Source organism: Sinohyriopsis cumingii, chromosome 10 (genome assembly GCF_028554795.1).
Source record: "Sinohyriopsis cumingii isolate HCF-2022 chromosome 10, ASM2855479v2, whole genome shotgun sequence".
Taxonomy (NCBI): Eukaryota; Metazoa; Mollusca; class Bivalvia; order Unionida; family Unionidae; genus Sinohyriopsis; species Sinohyriopsis cumingii.
Genome location: NC_142970.1, coordinates 45,502,902 through 45,524,509, shown reverse-complemented (window position 1 = coordinate 45,524,509; position 21,608 = coordinate 45,502,902). Strand labels below are relative to the sequence as shown.

The window sequence follows — 21,608 nt, the reverse complement described above, 5'->3', positions numbered from 1 at the left end:
AGTTGGAGCTTATGAAACAAGGGCTTTATGGGAGATTGCTGCTTTGCCTAGGTGTATTAATGTCAGGTTATATTTCTAAACATATTAACATTATTTCTGTTCTTGATTACTGTCAGTCCCTGAATCCATAAAACAGGCAAAGATTGCCACTGCTAACTGAAGGTTGATGCCAATTGATACTGGACTTGAATATGATAGAATGAAAACAAGCCATTACTGCAGATGCTGCAGTTCTGGCAGATTCTCTTAAGAGACCCAATTATTCAAGGAACAAAGGCAAAGAGAAAAAAGTTGGGCCCCAGTATTATATATGTCACAACATTCAATAAATACATTTTGTCAAAGTCTTGATTGCTAGTATATGGGGATCTGTGGTAGCTTAGTTGTAAGGGTACTATACTCTTTATAAGACCACTCCAGTGACCTAGTGGTTAGAGTGTCCGTGTCAGATGCATGCAGGAGGTCATGTGTTCAATCCCCAGCTGAGTCATACCAAAGACTTTAAAAAATGGTACTAACAGCTGCCTCGCTTGGTGGTCAGCATTAAGAGGTTAGTGTTAGGACTGGTCAGCCTGGTGTCAGGATAATGTGATTGGGTGGGACATCATGCTACATGTCTGCAGCATGATACCCCAGTGCTAGACATCACTACAACTGTTAGTCTGCAGACATCATAGCAATATGACTGAAATTTTTTTAAAGCTACGTAAAAATTCCAAATCACACACACACACAGACTCTTTATCAGAACCGTAAGGTTCCATTTCCCCATTTGACTCGCCCAGATCAGCAACCTTGTCTTTGGGCAAGACACTTTTTCTACCTTGATATCAAATAACCTTTGAAGTGTTGTTGTGCTGTAAAATGCCATATAAAAAAAACCCAGATGTCTTCCAGACATGCATAAGAAACCCTTTTTTTTCATGAAGTGGACAGCTGCTTTCCATGATTTAACAAATAAGCATGGTACGGGTGGATGCTGAAATGTTATGCTACTCTTGAAGTACATTAGTTTGTTTTTTCTCTTTTCTTGACCACCAGAAAAATGTCAGTAACTTTTTGAATTGATAGAATAATATTACCAGAGGTGTGTAGTTCCAAATGCTTAAAATGGTATACAAAAATGATATTTTTTGATGATTTGCAGTTTTAAATGCTTAAATTGATACAGAAATTATATTCATGATGGTGTGCACTTCCAAATGCTTCAATGGTATACAAAAATGGTATTTATTATGGTTGGAATGGAATTTAAATGAAACTGGTATGACGGAATGTTACTACATGACACATATTTGCAACCTCTTAGAAAAGAAAATGAACACAGCACCCCTCCTTGTAAGGCCATTCATTATAACACCATTGCTGTTATAAGGTGGGCACAGTCAAGGATCCCATTGCATCAAGGCTTCATGAATTTATGTGTATCATGTATTTCATTATAAAGCAGTCTCACTATAAGGTGATATATGCCACTTTGGCTGCCATAGGCAGCATTGTAATGAGGGAATACTCATTGTTTGGTATATTGATATGACAGGATAGAGTTAATGCAAGATTTATAGAATACACTTTTGTCTTGGGAAATTGCAAATAAAATAAAATCATAATTTTTTAAAATCAAAACAAAATCTTGAGGAATGTAATATTTCATGCCATTTACTGGAAGAGTGGAACCTTTATTATGATAGATGATATCAGTTGTATGGAGCTTCTGTACTAACCACCATATACAATGTACCAGGTATGACCAGAAAAAAGTGCCTTTAACTTAAGTTATTGTTGTTTTGGGTTTAGTGCCATTTTTCAGTGCAAGAAAGGCTATACATTGTACCCAGTATAACTGATGGAGGAAGAACCTTGGGAAAACCCTGGTAAGAACCATGGACCCATGGGAAACTGCTGGCAGCTTTCTCACATACATACATTATTTGAGCCCGAGACACATAACCTACGTGGACAGAGGCAAGATGGTAGTGATTGGTAAAGGCCAGTGCTTGAGACCACCCAGCCTCCAAGGGGCCTCCCATTAAATTCAGTACAGATATGCCCATTCTGATGCTATTGGGTCAAGGTTATTGTTGCTTATGTCAAATATTCTAATGATGCAGAACTGTAGGATTTACGCTAACCTCTCAAAAATGGCTTTGAAAAAAATCAACCAGATGTGCAAAAGTAAATCATACTGTCAAGGTCTACATTTATTTCTTCATTAAATTCCTCAAATAGTAGGAAAATTTCTCTTCTTTTTTCTGAATGTAGTGGGAGGGGGGCATATTTCCATCCAGAACTTTTAGTATCGGAAAATAGTCATATTTGGCATGTTTTGTTTTGGCATGATTAGTTTGTTCATCTTGCATTACCCTGTCAGGGTTGATCTAGAAAAGAGGTGCCTTTTTTTAGAGTGGTTACGGTAAAATAATGCCTCTTCATTTTTACCATGTGTTTGTGTAGTCACCTGATCAATGGCCAGCTACACTGCAGATAATGTCAAGATTATCATCAGAAAGATTTATTAGTATCCAAATGCCTGAGTCTACTGAGGGTCCATAGTGGTTGGTGCTAGCTGTGTAGATTGGCCTGATATATGAACAACTTGACCATTGGACAGCTTGGCTGCAGTAATCAATACCAAGAGCTGCAAGCAACAGTAGACTGGAGTTCCTTATGAATGCCTATAGATTCCAATGGCTGCAGAGTTTCAGCATCTGTTAATTACATTTATTTATATGCCCTTTTTTTAGATGATGGTGCAGGGATTTAGTGTTGGTGGCCATCTTGAAAATGTTGTTATCACTACTCCTCCTGAATGAATGATCATATAAACTTAAGTTTTCACCTAAAGACTTCTTTTGATGTCTGGTTGGTCCTACCGTATATACTCACTTATAAGTCAAGTCCAACTGCAAACTGTGCAGACCCAGATCTGCCTTAAATGCTCTGGCAGATCTGTGTCTGTGCAATTCATTAGGATTAATCATTAGAACAAACAACACAGACCCTGATAAGGTGGTGCATTATGTTATGGCAGATCATGATCTTTGTTGTTTGTGGTTTGCTTTGACTTATAATTGAGCGTGGCTTGGCATCCTGTATCAGTGAAATGAAAGTCTTGTTAAGGCTACTCATCATGATTGATCATACTGGGGTTTTCATTTAAAGGCTTCATTTAATGTTTAGTTGGTCTGGATTAAAAATGTTGCTCCTTGGACATGAGGTAAGACTTCTTATGATAAAAAAGATAGTCCATTATGGCCACCAGTCCATTATGGCCACCATATTGAAAATCATTTTATGATAACTCCTTCTGAACAGAAAGTCCTATTAACACTGTGTTTTCTCAAGAAGACTTCCCTTGATGTCTACTTGGTCGTAAATAACATGAACATCCAATATGATCACCCCAGCAGATATCTTGAAAATCTTGTTATTGCTGTTCTTTCTAAATGAAAAGTTATATCAATATGACGTTTTCACTAAAAACCTGAAATCTGAAATCAACTTGGTCCTTAAAAAAATAAGCAGTGACGATCTGACGTCTTGTATGGCCACCACGGCAGCCATCTTCAAATCTTGTTATTGCTACTCCTTCTGAATGGAAAGTGTATTGACATAGATTTTTCACTGCAAGACTTTTTATGATGTCTGGTTGGTCAAAAGTAAAATGGTATTGATCTGACCTCTAATATGGTCACCACAGTGGCTACATTGAAAATTTTATTATTTGCCACCACAGTGGCTACATTGAAAATTGTATTATTGTCCACCACAGTGGCTACATTGAAAATTGTATTATTGGCCACCCCATTGGCTACATTGAAAATTGTATTATTGGCCACCACAGTGGCTACATTGAAAATTGTATTATTGGCCTCCATAGTGGCTCCACTGAAAATTGTATTATTGGTCACCACAGTGGCTACATTGAAAATTGTATTATTGGCCACCACAGTGGCTTCAATGAAAATTGTATTATTAGCCACCACAGTGGCTACATTGAAAATTGTATTATTGCTTCTCCTCCTTGTTGGCATGAAGTTGAGTTTTCACCAAAAGACTTCCACATGGATGACCACATTGACATCTTCTTTTCACCAAAACTCTTCTTATGATGTCTTGTTGGTCCTATGAAACTGTTGCCAAACTCACACATAATTTGGCCACCCATTTTTTGAAAGTCTTGTTACTGCTATTCCTCCTGAACAGACAGTCATATGGACATGGAGTTTTTATGAGAAGACATCTTTGATGTCTGCTTTGACCTACATGACAATGAATGCTGATGTGACATCCATTATGGCCAGCAAGGAATTCACTTTGAAAATCTTGTTATCACTTCTCATCTTAAATGGAAGCCTTATCGAGATGGGGTCAGAAGACTTCTTGTGGTATCTGTTTGGGTGGCAATGAAAAGGATGCTGATCTGATATCCAACATGGCCATGGTGGCCATCTTGAAAATCTTGTTATCATTACATATCTTGAATTTATAGTCTTATTCACATGTTGTTTTTACCTAAAGACTTCTAAAATGACTTCTAATGATGTCTTGGTCTAAAATGAAATTGGTTCTGATCTTATATCCATTATGCTTGGCACAGTTGCAAATTTGAAGATTTGTTCTTAACCAAAAATATCAGTCAAAAAAAGAAAAGAAATGGTCTTATCTTGAATTACTAGATATTCTTTTAAGTCAGTAGAGCATCAGTCCCTTCAAGGGGCTCTTGTTATTATGATTTTGAGTGTGTGTATGTTTTGGAGTTTTAATATAGCTTTAAAAAAATTTCAGTCATATCGCTATGATGTCTGCAGTGTGACAGTTTATAGTAATGTCTAGCACTGGAGCATCATGCTGCAGACATGTAGCATCATGTCCCACCCTGTCACATTATCCTGACACCAGTCCAACCAGTCCTAACACTAGCCTCTTAATGCTGAACGCCAAGCGAGGCAGCTGTTAGTACCATTTTTATAAGTCTTTGGTATGACTCGGCCGGGTTCAAACCTGCAACCTCCCGCATCTGAGGTGGATGCTCTAACCACTAGGCCACGGAGTGGTATGTAATTTTGATGAGTAGAAAAATAAATACAGGAAAAATGTTAATTACAGTTTTCTTTAGTATCCTTGGTCAGGATGTAATCATACACAAACTCAACATAATGTGCTAAAATTGCACATTTTATTTGCTTGCCATACATTTGCTTCTTTGCTAAATCCCTTCTATATAAAAAGATTCTCTCCTTTTTCAAAATGAAAAGTTGGTGGCATAGTTTGCACATTATTTATTATTAATATTCTCTGTGGAATATTATAGGACAAAATAAGTTTTAATTGACACTGGATGAAAAATTAAAAATCTATGCCAGACAATGCAATTTGAGAAAAGATGTATGTTTAGTGAAACTGCATCCAGAATGAGACTTTTTAATGAGCCATTGTTCTTTTAGGAGAGGGAGGAAGGTTCTGCATATAGATCACATAGATAACAGAAAATTACAAACACATGTGATACTATGTTTGGATCAGTATGCTGTATGTACACTATGGTCAGGATAACAGTCACTAGGAGATACCTGTATTATGTGAAGTGCTTTTTCTCTTTCTTTAAATATGGATAATTTGATCAGGAAAAAAATGGAAAAAGGTATGTTGTACAGATGTAATATGGATTATTATTATTGTTATCATTATTAATATTATTATCATCATCAATATTATTATTATTATTATTATTATTATTATTATTATTATTATTATTATTATTATTAATATTATTATTATCATTATTATTATTTGGTAAAAACGTTTATCATCACATGAAGCAGTCATCATAATGATATTAAATTAACGATACTTAGAAATTTTAAAAGACTTTAATCCAGTTAAACTGAAACACAGTTGCCACTATTGAATGCAACTATTCTGGCCATGATAAAACTTAATTACATACAACATCAGGGCTCAAAGTAACTTTTTCCTTACTATAGTATTCATACACCCTCCCGTTTGCTTGTACGCACAATGACTTTAAAAACAAAAGGCAAAGAGGCAGAAAATAATGCACAAAATGGGGATATGTCTTAGCATATATTCTATCAAAATTATGTCCACTCCCCTAGCAGTGGTGTGGCTTACTTAGCAATGAGTTGGAAAATCTATTGTTGGCTTGTTCTTTAGAACAACTGAGTGAAATTGTAAAATTAATTGGAATGTTTCTTAGGACATGCTGTGTCAAAATTGTCTCCATTGTGGCTTCCCTATCAATATTGCGATTCCATAGTAAAAATATGGAAAATGTATTTTCAGCATCTTTTCTTGAATGATTGTATGAATTATGATCAAACTTGGTTGGCATGAAGCCCAGTGTTTCCAAGGACAAGCTCTTTTACAACTGATTTTAGCAGTGATGTGGTTTCCTTATCAGTCAGCTGTTAAACTTCTTTTTGACTTCGTCTCTAGAAAGAAAGAACAGTTTGGATACAAATTGGGGGTAGAGTTTGTTAAGACACGCTCTGTCAATATTGTGTCAGGATGGCTTCCCTGCAATATTGCGACATTATTAGCAAATGGGAGGAAATTTTGCTTTCAACTTCTGGAACGACAAAGCCAGTTTCGATGAAACTTTGTAAGGGTATTTCTTAGGATATGGTCTATCAAAATTATATCTGATGTAGTTCGCCTATCCATGGTATTGATTTTATGGGAGACATAGGGAAAACTATTTTTATTATCTTCTTCAGAATGGACTAGTTAGTTTTGAGCAAACTTGGCATGAGTGTTTCTTAGGACATGTTTTGTCAAAGTTGTGTCCTGGGTGGTTCCTCTAGTCATAGTTTAGCTTCCATAGCTACTGGGTTGAAAAACTAGACACTACTTATCATCTCCCGTTAGGTATGGTGATTGGTACTAATATTTTTATATTTATAAAAATATTTTGAAAATGATTTTCTCCCCAGATTGCATTACCATATCAGACCAAACCTACGACGAACACCTTTAACATTCATACAAAAGATGCCATTGTACCATCTACTCAAGCTAAACATGGCTAAACAACTTGTTAAAAACCACCATTTTCTAGGGGTCCCAAGTGGCCGAGTGGCTGAGTGGTCTAAAGTGCTTTCCATTATGGATCACTGCCATCTCACCTTTGTCTGCATGGGTTCGAGTCTCAGATTCGGCCAATGTGGGTATGTGAGAAAGCTTGCCAGTAGCTTCTTGTGAGTCGGTGGTTCTTTCTGGAGCTTTCCTGGATTCTTCCTCCACCATTAATACTGGCCGCCATGTATAGCCTATCGTCTGCTGAAAAATGGCATTAAACCTTACAACAACAAAAACAACAACAACAACCATTTTCTAAGGAATAGCTAAAAATTTGAGTGTTTTTCAACCCAAGATGCCTTTCAAACAAATGTGCATCAGGATAATGATATCAGGTCATTGTGAGCCTCTTGTTTACCCCTAAGTAAGCTAATGATATCAGGTCATTGTGAGCCTCTTGTTTACCCCTAAGTAAGCTAATGATATCAGGTCATTGTGAGCCTCTTGTTTACCCCTAAGTAAGCTAATGATATCAGGTCATTGTGAGCCTCTTGTTTACCCCTAAGTATTTATGTACCCAAGAAAGTAATTCATAAAAATGTTGAAAAAATTATATTACCTTATAATTAGGTACGTTTCAGCATCATATCGATAATATACTTTGCACCAGAAACTGATTATTTAATAATTTAAAAACCACATTGTACAGCATGCTGTCACCAGCTTTGAAGTAAGTTCACATCGAAACTTGTGTTAAATGGCAAATAAAATTGAATGGAATCCATTTTTACCATACCTACATTTTAGGAGAGGAAACGGTATAGTGAAGGGTATTATAGTGAGATAGTGAGGGTTCACAATAACATGTCCTAAAGCCTCGCAGCTTATGTAAGCCTCCTGGGGGGGGGCTTTTTTGAGGTAGCTACCTCACCAGTACAATCAGCTTAACTCATTGTGATATCTATTAGCCTCCTTCTGTAGCCTTCCTCCCCAGTCTTGCAGAGTGACAGCCTTATTTGTCCTGAAAGTTGGAAACATTCATTTTGGCAGTTGCAGGTATCAATAACATATGAAGGGTTGCTTGCTAAACCATGTGTTAGCTAGATTGAAAATGGACCTGACACCTATATATAAGAGATGTTAATTAACATGTGTGGTTGTCTTTGTGGCCTATCTCTGCTGTGGTTAATGAGAACATGCTATGTGGATTTAATGGAGTTAATAATTTAGTCGTAAGTCTTAATGGGAAATTAGCTTGGATAAATTAGTTGTTGAAGATGCATTTACATATAATTTTATCCACATCTAAGGAAATCCAAGAGGTTTATACAAAGAAAGAGTACATTTTTATGCCATTAATGATTCCACTTTTGTTTTCCAAGACATTCTCATGCCCCTCCTTCCCATACCTCCCTCCCACTTTCCCTCCCCCCGCCATCTCTCTCTCTGTCTCTCTCTGTGTCTCTGTCTGTCTCTCTCTGTCTCTCTGTCTCTCTCTCTCTCTCTCTCTCTCTCTCTCTCTATATATATATATATATATATATAATTATGTCTGAGATGCTTGTTAATTTTAATTATTATAATTAATTTTTTTGCATATTCATTATGGCTGAATGAAATGCTTACTTATGTCATTTAATTTATTTCATCAAATGCACAGGTCATATGTGCCGTTCATTGCTTCACTAACTTTAATCTGAATATGACATATTTACCATTCATTCATTTACCTGATTTCAAAATCTCTCTTGAATTACAGTACCTATGATAAAGAGGTTTAACATGTAAATACTTTTAAATTTAGGGGTGGGTTTACAATTGGAAAAGCTTTTTTTACTCAGATAAAATGTGTATATGTTTTTGATTTTTTAACATAGCTTTAACAATTTTTTAAGTCATATCACTACAATGTCTGCAGTGTGGCAGTTTATGGTGATGTCTAGCATTGGGGCATCATGCCACAGACATGTAGCATGATGTCCCACCCAGTCACATTATCCAGACACCAGGTCAACCAGTCCTAACACTAACCTCTTTATGCTGAGTGCCAAGCAAGGCAGCTGTTAGTACCATTTTTGTAAGTCTTTAGTATGACTTGGCCAGGGTTCAAAACCATGACCTTCCACTTCTGAGGCGGATGCTCGAACCACATGGCTGCTGGAGTGGTCTCTAATAAAATGAGTTTACAGTATTTTAAACAGAAGGATTACTGGTAGCAAATTTGAAAATAAAATTGTAAAGTAATATTGTCCTGATACAATCAGATTTTTAAATGTCAATTCATGTAACTGTTAATATATCTGCCACTTGGGGTTCAAACCTTGAGATGTAATTAGGCTGGTCTATAAAGATGTACAATCAGTTTTAAAATTTTCTTTGGTCTCACACACACACACATACACAGCCACACACAGAGACACACACACAGCCACATACAGATACACACACACACACACAAAGACACACAGATAAACACACACACAAATACAGACAGCCACACACAGAGACACACACACAGACACAGTAACAGATACACACACACAAACACAGACACAGCCACACACAGACACATACACAGACAAACACACACACACACACACAGACAGACAAACACACACACACATGTAGTTTTTTACATTCAAAATACAATTGTCCATCATAATGTGGAGCGTTCTCTCTATTTATGATCACCATTGATTAAAATAGCCACTCCATTTAAAGACCGCTTTGGTGGTCTAAGTGGTTAGGGCATACACCTTGGATGTGGGAGGTCACAGGTTTAAACCCATGCATAAGTCATAATAAAGACTTATAAAAGTGGTACTAACAGCTGCCTCGCTTGGCGCTCAGCATTAAGAGAGGTTAGTGTTAGGACTGGTTGGCCTGGTGTCAAGATAATGTGATTGGGTAGGACATCATGCTACATGTCTGTGGCATGATGCCCCAGTGCTTAGAGACATCACCATAAACTGCCACATTGCAGACATTGTAGAGATATGACTGAAATTTTTTTAAATCTATGTTAAGAAACTAAATCCCAACTTCCTGTTGAAAACAGAAATTATTTATGATGAAGATTGTTGAAAACATTTATTTTAATGTGGAAAAAGTTTCATATTATATATATATATATATATATATATATATATATATATATATATATATATATATATATATATATATATATATATATATATATATATATATATACATGGTAACACATGCCCAGGTACTCAGAAGTAATTATATCCTATCATCTTCTCAAGCCTCCATTCATATGCCACATCTGTTTATAGTGTTGCCCCTGATGCAAGGCTGTTGAAAACTGCATATTGCTGGGGGTAAACAAGGGTAATAATGGCAGGTGGCACATATTTAAGTGCTTATTGAGTCATAGGGGTGAAAATGGAAAGTTTTTCTTGTTATTTAATTGAGTCAATTTCCTGAAAACTGATTATTTTGGCTTGCACTAAGTTTACACAGCATCATAATATTAATATATTGTACAGTGTTTCAGCATAATGTATGTGGGGGAAATGAAAGTGACCTCTGTGACTGATAATTTAATTTTTAATGTTTTTTTAAAATATATTATTTTCCAAACAAAATTCTTGAAAATGATGTTCTTGTTCTGCTTTATAGAAAAAGAGAAACTAATTATGTTTATCATATTGAAATACAGGTGTACAGAGGTATATCTACAGCTGTATAATAAAGTATTTCTAAAGGTATATAGCAGGTATTTTTATACTCAATATACTGGCTAACATATAGTTTTAGAGCCAGTATCCTCTACAAGTAGTGTTTTCAGTGGTAGAGAAAATTGTGCAATCAGTAGTCTCAAAATGAAATCATGAAAATAAATCCCATGAGTTTATTGTCTGATATGTTATAATCGAATCAGATCTTCGATAGCTAAACTATAACTGTCACAATTAAAATATACCTTTTTGAATGAAATCATCAAATTGTTTGTCCGTAAAAATATCCCCCTAGTGGTTTGTTTAAACCATTATTTATTGGGAGTATGTTATTTAATGTGTGTACAAAGCTTAAATATGTGTTATTTAATGAGTGTACAAAGCTTGAATATGTTATTTAATGAGAGTACAAAGCTTAAATATGTGTTATTTAATGAGTGTACAAAGCTTAAATATGTGTTATTTAATGAGTGTACAAAGCTTAAATATATGTTATTTAATGAGAGTACAAAGCTTAAATATGTGTTATTTAATGAGTGTACAAAGCTTAAATATGTGTTATTTAATGAGTGTACAAAGCTTAAATATATGTTATTTAATGAGAGTACAAAGCTTAAATATGTGTTATTTAATGAGTGTACAAAGCTAAGATAATATATGTTATTTAATGAGTGTACAAAGCTTAAATATGTGTTATTTAATGAGTGTACAAGGCTTAAATATAAGTAAATTACAAAATAACGTAGAATCTGACTGATAATACTATATGGTTTCAGTACGTCCGACTGTGCCAATCACTCATCCAGAGATCTGGGAGGAGGAGCCGGATACTGCTCGTCTTCAGTGGCACCGTGCGTACATACCAAAATATCTCGGACAGCAGCATCTTAGATACAGAATTGAGATGCAGGAGCCACTCAGAAATGCTACCACAAATGGTGCCACAAATGAATGGCGGCCTATAGCAGAGGATGTGACAAATACTGATTTTGTTGTGAAAGATATCAGTCCAAAAAAAGACTACTTGTTCCGCATTCGTGCAAAAACATCAGATGGTGAACTCTCAGAGCCAACTCCGCCTATACCATACTACAGGTCACAACGTATGTATTGTCTATCCTGTTAACAAAAGCGAAAAAATATGTAGATTTGTCATAAACACCCTGGTGTAAGTGTTACTGTTATCTCCTTCACCATATTGCATGTTGCTGAGAGAAAAGTGACTAGTATCTCAGTAGCCCATTTGATATAACATTGTACATGTACATGTGAGTCATACTACTAAAATTGTACCATAAACCCATTTATAATCTGTAACAACTTAGCACTACTTTTGATTTTTAGACGTTTTTTACAACTTCAAAAAAATTATCATACCTAACTGACCGGCATTTCTGATCAAGTCAGATGGTGAAGTTTTATTTAATTAGGTCCCCAATTAAGTCTTTAAGGATGATAGAACAACATATTTTTTTAAAATTCAGTCCCAGGGTTCACATAATTTGTCATAAGGGTATGTTGTGCCAAAAACATAGCAACACAGTACATTGTATAATTTAAAGAACATGGTGTGAGGTACTAGTGTATGGTCTGTAGTATAGATAATAAAGACCCATGCATCAGATGTTAAATAATTGATTGTACAATTCCAGGAGATAAACTTTCACAATTTTGTGTCATGTATTTTATGGCTGTAGAGTGTTTAAACAATTGGGAAAATATAATGACCAAACAAACTTTGTGACACCTCTTCTAATTTTCTGACCAAGCAACAATATGTAAACTAGACCTAGTCGTCTTTGAATTAAGCTTTAGTTTGCAACACAATTATTAATTGTCAGACAAATACACAGTCTGTAAAAGGACTTAGTGATCTTTGGATTTTTCTTCATTAAAGTATTTACTTGACAACTTAATGGATAAATAAATCAAAAACTACTTGATGTAATGATATTTGAGATGATGGCCAGCTGATTAGAGTATGTGTTGGTCAGAACCTATCAGTCACATCCCACAAATACATTGATTTCAGGATCCCTGATTGTGACATCATGAAAATATGACACCATAACCTTGCATAAGATCATATGCAGTATTTCACAAGTATTTTAATATTAGCATGTGGTAATTAGTGATAAATCAGAGAGAATTTACATCCAACATACCACAGAATAGGAAATAAATAAGAGACATCAGCTTACCTAACATTTAATAATGGAAACTTTCAGTGCCAATGACAAGGGAACCATTTGCTGTGGGAGAGTACAGGTCTCATGAATATGACTACACAGTTCCAAACAGACCCTATTTTGAACATCTTACAAGATATGGTGAGTTGATTGATTAATTTATTGACTGGCTGACTGACTGACTTAATGATTGTTGTATTTATTGATTGACTAATTTACTGACTTGCTTATTGGATAGTTGATTGATTGATTGAATGGCTGATTAATAGATGGATGGATGCATGGATGGATGCATGGATTCTTTGTAATGTAATGTAAAAAGCTCCTTTATATGTAGGCCAATATCAACCCCTCACCTTGTATGATATTGACCAGCAGTTTAGGGGTTGATATTATCTGTTCATTAAAACATGCAAAAATCATCAGGTGTAGGATAGGAAGGTTGCACCTCATTCTTATGTTACAAGTGTAGGCTTGAATAAACAATAACATAAGAAAGAGTGAAAACAACAAGCTTTGAAAAATATAACAAATTATTTATTTCCCTGGAAAATTACTGTAAAAATGGAAAAAATAAGAAACTTAAGGTTTTAAGAATCAATCAAATCCCAAAAACTCCAAGAATAATCCAGAAATACAATTTTAGAAGTCCTAATAATAAAATGTTCTAATGAATTCAAGTTTGAGTCAAGACAAAGAATCCAAGATGGAAGGCAATAATGTAAGCTGTATCCTGTTCAATGTTGTTTCTACAGTTCCTTGTAGAACACAATAAATAATCCTCAGGTTTTGAAAATCGAAATAAATTTTTTTAAGAAATGTCTTTGTTCAAGAATTCTGTATGAGCACATGTATATTTCAGGAAAAAAGAATTAATCCTTTTGAATCCAAATAATCTGAAGAAAAATTAACATATAACTCAAAAACTGGCTTCAACAGAAGGAAATAATTTGACATCAAGCATTTTTAAGCCCAGACTGAGATTATTTCTCTAAATAAATTGGTAATACAGTAACTTTATGATGCAAAATGCTTACCCGTATGAGGGTCACGTGATCATGTATACTTTAGCTGCTTTATTCTTCAGAAATGCCATATTGTGCACATTATCTGAAGTGGATATTTATTATTGTATCTTTGAAGCCTGCTTTCATGTTTGACACTGATGCATATCAACCATTTGATATCAACTTATTGGGAGCATCCTCCACCCCCGAAAATGAACAAGTAAAACTAACGTATTGGATGAGTCATATATTTGCATCTTAATGGAGACAACCTAATAGTTGAATTCCTTATAGTTAGGTGGCACTGTAGAATTGCATAAACACTATACTATTAAATCTGTTTACTAGCTTCCTAACGACTGAAACATTTTTGGTCATTGAAGAGACTTTTTAGGTCCATATAATATGGGTTACAAAGCACAATACCTGAATTAAATGAACACCACACTGAATTTAGCAACAAATTTTTCTTTATAAACATCGAATGTGCAAGAAGTGTAAGCATTAAATCAGCAGTATCAATTATCACTAATGATCTTTGTAACTTTTATCCACCTAAATTTCAGTTCCACCAAGAATGCCGGTTGAGAAGCCAGAATTAGTTCAGGTCAACGAAGAGACTGCTCATCTTTACTGGAAGCCTGCACATGTTCCGAAAGCAGTCAGAGATTCATGTAACTTGATGTATACAATAGAGGTCAGAACACCGCCCAGTTTTGAGTGGCGTGAACTTGTATCTGGACTAAAATCTCACACATATACATTGACCAATTTACATCCCCGGCTGGACTATGTGTTCCGTGTACGAGGCTGGAATCAGTATGGATCCAGTGAACCAAGTCTTCCTGTTTCATTATACAGACCAATTCGTAAGTTATTTTGGTGATACATTTCACAGTCATTTAAAAAGGCCTTTTCATCAAGATGAGTTTAGTTTTGCATCCATATATATAGTGACTTGCCTTTTTAAAAGTTAAAAACCAAAGCTACCGAAGACTTACATTGCAAATCCTCATGCATTTTGTTACATATTCCATGCCCATTCACCAACCCCCAAAGGCATAACATATGGATGTATTATATGTCCTTGTTCTATGACCACATGTTTAAGGTTTGGTAAATAAAAGGAACAGTGGTCCTCCTCTTATAAGGCTGATCTTTCTGCAGTGTGACCTTTTAGAGGGGTGGTCTTTCTACTGAAGGATTAGACTGATGTGAGGAACTATTACATAGAAAGTAATATACGGCTAAATATAGTTATTTGAATTTTATGGTATTTATCATGGTTCAGAATAGAAGATACATTTGTATATAAATTTGCTAAATTCTCTTGATAAATTAAATAATTATATTTCTATGATAGAGGAGTACATCTTTATTTACTGTTAAACTTAGGGTTTGTGATTCTGGGTATTATTTGCAGCCACTCAAGGGCAATGTGTTAGGTTACAGCGCTAGCTGAGGCAATCTGAAACAAAAAAGTCACTATAGTGTTACGATTTACATGTGTTTCTAGGCTTAATATAAATCAAAGATAAGTTCCCTTAATAGTCAAATATTTAGTTTAATCACCAATTGTTGTGAAGTTTGGAGCTCTCTTGGTAGATATAAAGTGCATAAAATAGAGTTAGGTAGTAATAGTTTATTTTGGAATTAATTAACTTATAAAGGTACATTTTACAAGTAATATAGAATATTGTTTGGAAATTCTGATATACATTAAAGATTGCAAAAGAGTGTGTGTGGAGAGTGGATATATGGCTTTATTTGGATTATATAATTTAGATTTTGTATACTTTGGTATGGAAACTATTGTCTGCAATTAATACAATCAAACCAGTTCAGCTCTAGGTAAGGTCTTCAGGGAATGTTTTCTTTGAAGTCCCCTAGGATGTTTTATAAGTTAGGGTATAAGATAATGCAGGAAGTCATGTAGATCTGAAGCATTATGGTTAAATTAAAGGTGGGAAAGGAAATCCTCCATCTTGTAACTAATTCCCTTTGGTACAGTTACATCAGCTTAGGCACTACAACAAAAGTATGAAAATTAAAAAAATTGCACATCTAATTTTTAAATATATTTTTATTTTAAAATTATAGGCATGCTATGAAAAAAAGGCATACAGTTTGCATTTTTTAAAAACTATTATGAAGAATTATTGAGTTGTTTAACCACCTTGTCAATACAAAGCAGGGTACAGACATGTTATCTGTTACTGTCTGCCTGTTTTTCCCACTGCTGTCTAACATATACCTGATTAATCATTGTCAGTCCATTCCATTTTCCCATTGCTGTGAGATGTATACCTGATGAACATTGTCAGTCCATTCCATTTTCCCATTGCTGTGAGATGTATACCTGATGAACATTGTCAGTCCATTCCATTTTCCCATTGCTGTGGGATGTATACCTGATGAACATTCAGTCCATTCCATTTTCCCAATGATGTGGGATGTATACCTGATGAACATTGTCAATCCATTCCATTTTCCCATTGCTGTGAGATGTATACCTGATGAACATTGTCAGTCCATTCCATTTTCCCACTGCTGTGAGATGTATACCTGATGAACATTGTCAATCCATTCCATTTTCCCATTGCTGTGAGATGTATACCTGATGAACATTGTCAATCCATTCCATTTTCCCATTGCTGTGAGATGTATACCTGTTGAACATTGTCAGTCCATTCCATTTTCCCATTGCTGTGAGATGTAGACCTAATGAACATTGTCAATCCATTCCATTTTCCCATTGCTGTGAGATGTATACATGATGAACATTGTCAATCCATTCCATTTTCCCATTGCTGTGAGATGTAGACCTGATGAAGATTGTCAGTCCATTCCATTTTCCCATTGCTGTGAGATGTATACCTGTTGAACATTGTCAATCCATTCCATTTTCCCATTGCTGTGAGATGTATACCTAATGAACATTGTCAATCCATTCCATTTTCCCATTGCTGTGAGATGTATACCTGATGAACATTGTCAATCCATTCCATTTTCCCATTGCTGTGAGATGTATACCTGTTGAACATTGTCAGTCCATTCCATTTTCCCATTGCTGTGAGATGTATACCTGATGAACATTGTCAGTCCATTCCATTTTCCCATTGCTGTGGGATGTATACCTGATTAATCATTGTCAATCCATTCCATTTTCCCACTGCGGTGGGATGTATACCTGATGAACATTGTTAATCCATTCCATTGCTGTGGGATGTGTACCTACAGACTTTTATTTAAATCTTTGTGACATCCGGTGATCTAGGGACTGTCCCTCTTGTCATTTAATCAAATTGCTCTTACTTTTTCCTGAATGCCAGATGTTAAAATCAGAGAGTACAGGACTAGAAGGTGATTTGTTTTCTGTTTTGTTAATGTGATATTGGATCTATTTATGTGCTTTTTTATTTGTTTATTTCTATCTGTACTTTCCACAGGCTTGGATGACCTTGATGTAGACAACGAAGAGGATGAAATGTGGGAGAAAGATTGGGATTTGAAGTTTGGACAACAAGGTGAGGTTTTTTAATATACAGTCTAAAATGTGTTAAGCAGCCATCTTTGGGATGCAGAAAAGTGGCTACTTTTCACAGGTGGTCACTTAACACAGATATTCAATTAAAACTGGTGACTTTTGGGACAGGCTATTAAATACAGGTGGCTATTTTATATTGGTTACTGCTTAATACATGTGGCTACTTATGACAATTGGCTTTTCAATATTGGTTACTTCCTAATACATGTGGCTACTAAAGATGTGTGGCTATTAAATAATGACTACTAGTTAATACTTGTGGCTACTTAAGACAGGTGTTTATTCAATAATGGCTACTACTTAATACATGTGGCTACTTAAGACAGGTGGCTATTCAATAATGGCTGCCACTTAATACATGTGGCTACTTAAGACTGGTGTCTATTCAATAATGGCTACTACTTAATACATGTGGCTACTTATGACAGGTGGCCATTCAATAATGGCTACTACCTGATACATGTGGATACTTAAGAGCAGCTATTCAATAATGACTCCTACTTAATACATGTGGCTACTTAAGACAAGTGGCTATTCAATTTTGATTACAACTTTACACATGAGGCTACCTTAGACAGGTAATTACTTAATATTAAGGGGGCCCAAGTGGCCTAGTGGTCTAAAGCACTCACCATTCTAGATTACTGCAATCTCACCTCTGTCTGCCTGGCTTCAAGTCTCAGGTTTGGCTAACATGGGTACATTGGAAAGCTTGTTGGTAACTTCTTGTGGGTCAGTGTTTCTTCCCAGGGTTTTTCCGGGTTCTTCCTCTACTAGTTGTACAGTACTTGCTGCCTTATAAAGCCTATCCAGTGCTGAAAAATGGCATTAAACCCCCAACAACAACAACAACAACAACAACAACAACAACAACAACAACAACAACAACAACAACAACAACTTAATATAAGCTCATTTCCTGGAAATGAGTACATAGGGAATTTGAGAATTTGGCTGGTTAGGACTGATGATTGCTTTCTGAAATTAACTTTTTAGATGGAATGAACTCTACAGTGGCTTACATTTGAATATTGCAAATTAATATGAATGTTAATGTATCCTATAAATAATGAGGATTTGGGATTTTTAAAGGAATATTATAACCATTTTTTGATTTAATGCTATCGAAAATCACTTTATTTTGATCCATATAAGCAAAGGTGTGACTAATTTCAAGATGGATGGGTTTTTTAATTACATTGCTGATGTCATTGCTCAAACTTTGTCCTCTGGAACAGTATTGAATGTATTTGCCCCAAAATTAAATATATATAAAAAATGTACATTAAAGAAAAAATACTTTTGTTTTCTTTGATTTTTAATCTAATGTAAGACACAGAAACAACATGTATACACACATACTTGTGGAGTTGACAAATGCACATACAATAACTTGTGGAATTGGAAAATGCACACACACACATAATTGTGGAGTTGACAAATGTACACACACATAATTGTGGAGTTGACAAATGCACACAGACATATTTGTAGAGTTGACAAATGCACACACACAAAATTATGGAGTTGACAAATGCACTCACACATAATTGTGGAGTTGACAAATGCACACACACATAATTGTGGATTTGACAAATGCACACACACATAATTGTGGAGTTGACAAATGCACACACATATAATTGTGGAGTTGACAAATGCACACACACATAATTGTGGAGTTGACAAATGCACACACACATAATTGTGGAGTTGACAAATGCACATGCACACATAATTGTGGAGTTGACAAATGCACACACACATAATTGTGGAGTTGACAAATGCACACACACATAATTGTGGAGTTGACAAATGCACACGCACACATAATTGTGGAGTTGACAAATGCATGCACACATAATTGTGGAGTTGACAAATGCACACACACATAATTATGGAGTTGACAAATGCATGCACTCATAATTGTGGATTTGACAAATGCACACGCACACATAATTGTGGAGTTGACAAATGCACACACACATAATTGCAAATTTTTTGCTGATATTAACAGTGATTTGTTAACTAATTAATGTGAATACTTTTGTTTTCAGATGTTCCTATTTCAGAAGGTATACAAGTAACTAAACAATATATCACTCTGGTTTTCATTGCACAATTTTATACCATATTTCATCATTCTTATTTTCCTTTTGTCATATTTAATATCCAGGTTGCAGCCCCTTTCATTATAACATCTAACCAATAAAGATCTCTTGTAATTTTGTTAAAACCTTAGAGATGATATTTTATTCCTAGTTCTTATGATATCCAGCAAGAGTCCACATTTGTACATCAATATTTTACACAATATATGTAAAATTAGCATAAAGTAAGAAAATCAGTTTGATTCAACTAATATCTATCTGCCTGAAATAAATTTAAGAACTGTATCATTAATCTCTAAATGAGATTGCCGATTCATTATTACGTCATGATTTTGATGTCACTTGTTACCTCGGCGTATCATAGTGCAATGAACTTTGGGAGAGATTGAATCATACAAACTAAAACTTTGAAAACAGTTTTAGTAATAACAGTTTCCATGCTTTGAAAAAAAAATATAATGCCAGTGGAACCTTGGGAAATCATTAGTTTTTTATGAATTATTTTAAATCAGCCTTGTAATTTATCTGCATTGGAATTTCCATGTAAATGTGTAAGAAGGAAATTGACTCAGCACTGTTTGTTTGTCTCAGGTACTATCCCATGGAGAGAGTTAGTAATGGAGCTCTGTTTCATTTACTTTTCTCCATAATGAAGATGGACATTTAAATAAATATTGGACTAGAAAATACACATCCAATACATTTTTTCTTAGTTTTGCATTGCTCTGATCATTAAATATGTAGAAATAATATTTACAGAAGTGAAACACTTCATTAATGCCTGTTAATTCATTTATTTTGGTGAATAATAAATATGTGGGTTTACAAAAAAATTATATTTAATGGATATTTAATTATGAGTAATCCTCTGATGGGGAGGGGGGGTCATAGATCATTCCATTGGAACATCCATGTTTCTTTCTGGTGTGAATTGAACAGCTTTCACTCTCTGATAAAGGAGACTGCTTTGGTGGCCTAGTGGTTAGAACATCTGCCTTGGATGCAGGAGGATGTTGGTTCGAACCCTGACTGAGTCATACCAAAGACTTATAAAAATGGTACTAGCAGCTGCCTCGCTTAGTGCTTTGCATTAAGAGGTTAGTGTTAGGACTGTGGTGTGCCAGGTGTCAGGAGAATGTGACTGGGTGGGACATGATGTTACATGTCTGTGGCATGATGTCCCAGTCCTAGAAATCACTATAAACTGCTAAACTACAGACATCATATTGATAGGACTTAACAATTGTTAAAGTTACATTAAAATTCCAAATCACACACACACACACACACTGATAAAGACTTGTAGATAATCATAGTAATGTTTATCAAATTCATAAGTATTTGACAGACAAATATTTGGCTAGATAAGCTTAGAACAGACAAGATATTTGCTTGGATTGAATGAGTAAATGATATATTTCATTAAATGGGTAATAAATAGCATTATTCAATTGGAATAAGCACATTTTCCTTTTATTTTATGGTCAAATGTATTGGCTAGCAATGTATGTGTAAAAGATTGAAGTAGCAGATTTCTTACAGTATCCTGCACAAAAATGTCAGCTGTTTATTGTTGATATTCTGCTGCATCTTAATTATATTCATGCAGAAAGTATTTGTAGTAACATAATTCTCTTTCACAGCAAGAAAGAACACGAACAAAACAAAATGTAAGGAAAATAAATCTAAAACCAGTTGTGGGATTTGAACCAGTATACTCCTGTACAACAGGTGGCTATATTTACCACTAGACCAAGCAAGTAACTAAACAGTGTATCAAATTTCTTGATCATAATGTTATCAATGTCTAGTTGAGTGTGTTGAAAAAATATTTTTCATATTTCGTTCCAACAAGGTATCAAAATTATTTCAGTCGGAAAATCCACTAATTATAAGGCTAGCATAAAATAAACCCTCATAATGAATTATAGACTTTGAAAATAACATTTGATGTTTCACCAGTCCATGAAATACCTATACTTTTATTCATGTAACTTTTGAATGAAAAACAC

General features: G+C 34.9%; 1 protein-coding gene across 1 annotated transcript in view; it reads left to right on the top strand.

Moving 5' to 3' along the window:
* Positions 1-21,608, top strand: part of LOC149789967 (uncharacterized) — a 299,468-nt gene that overhangs the window by 219,510 nt on the left and 58,350 nt on the right. The window contains exons 39-43 of the mRNA XM_089973148.1: positions 11,519-11,845; positions 12,971-13,072; positions 14,505-14,807; positions 17,388-17,465; positions 19,543-19,560. Of these exons, the coding sequence (XP_089829274.1) occupies positions 11,519-11,845; positions 12,971-13,072; positions 14,505-14,807; positions 17,388-17,465; positions 19,543-19,560 (828 nt within the window). The remainder of the gene's footprint in view (positions 1-11,518; positions 11,846-12,970; positions 13,073-14,504; positions 14,808-17,387; positions 17,466-19,542; positions 19,561-21,608) is intronic.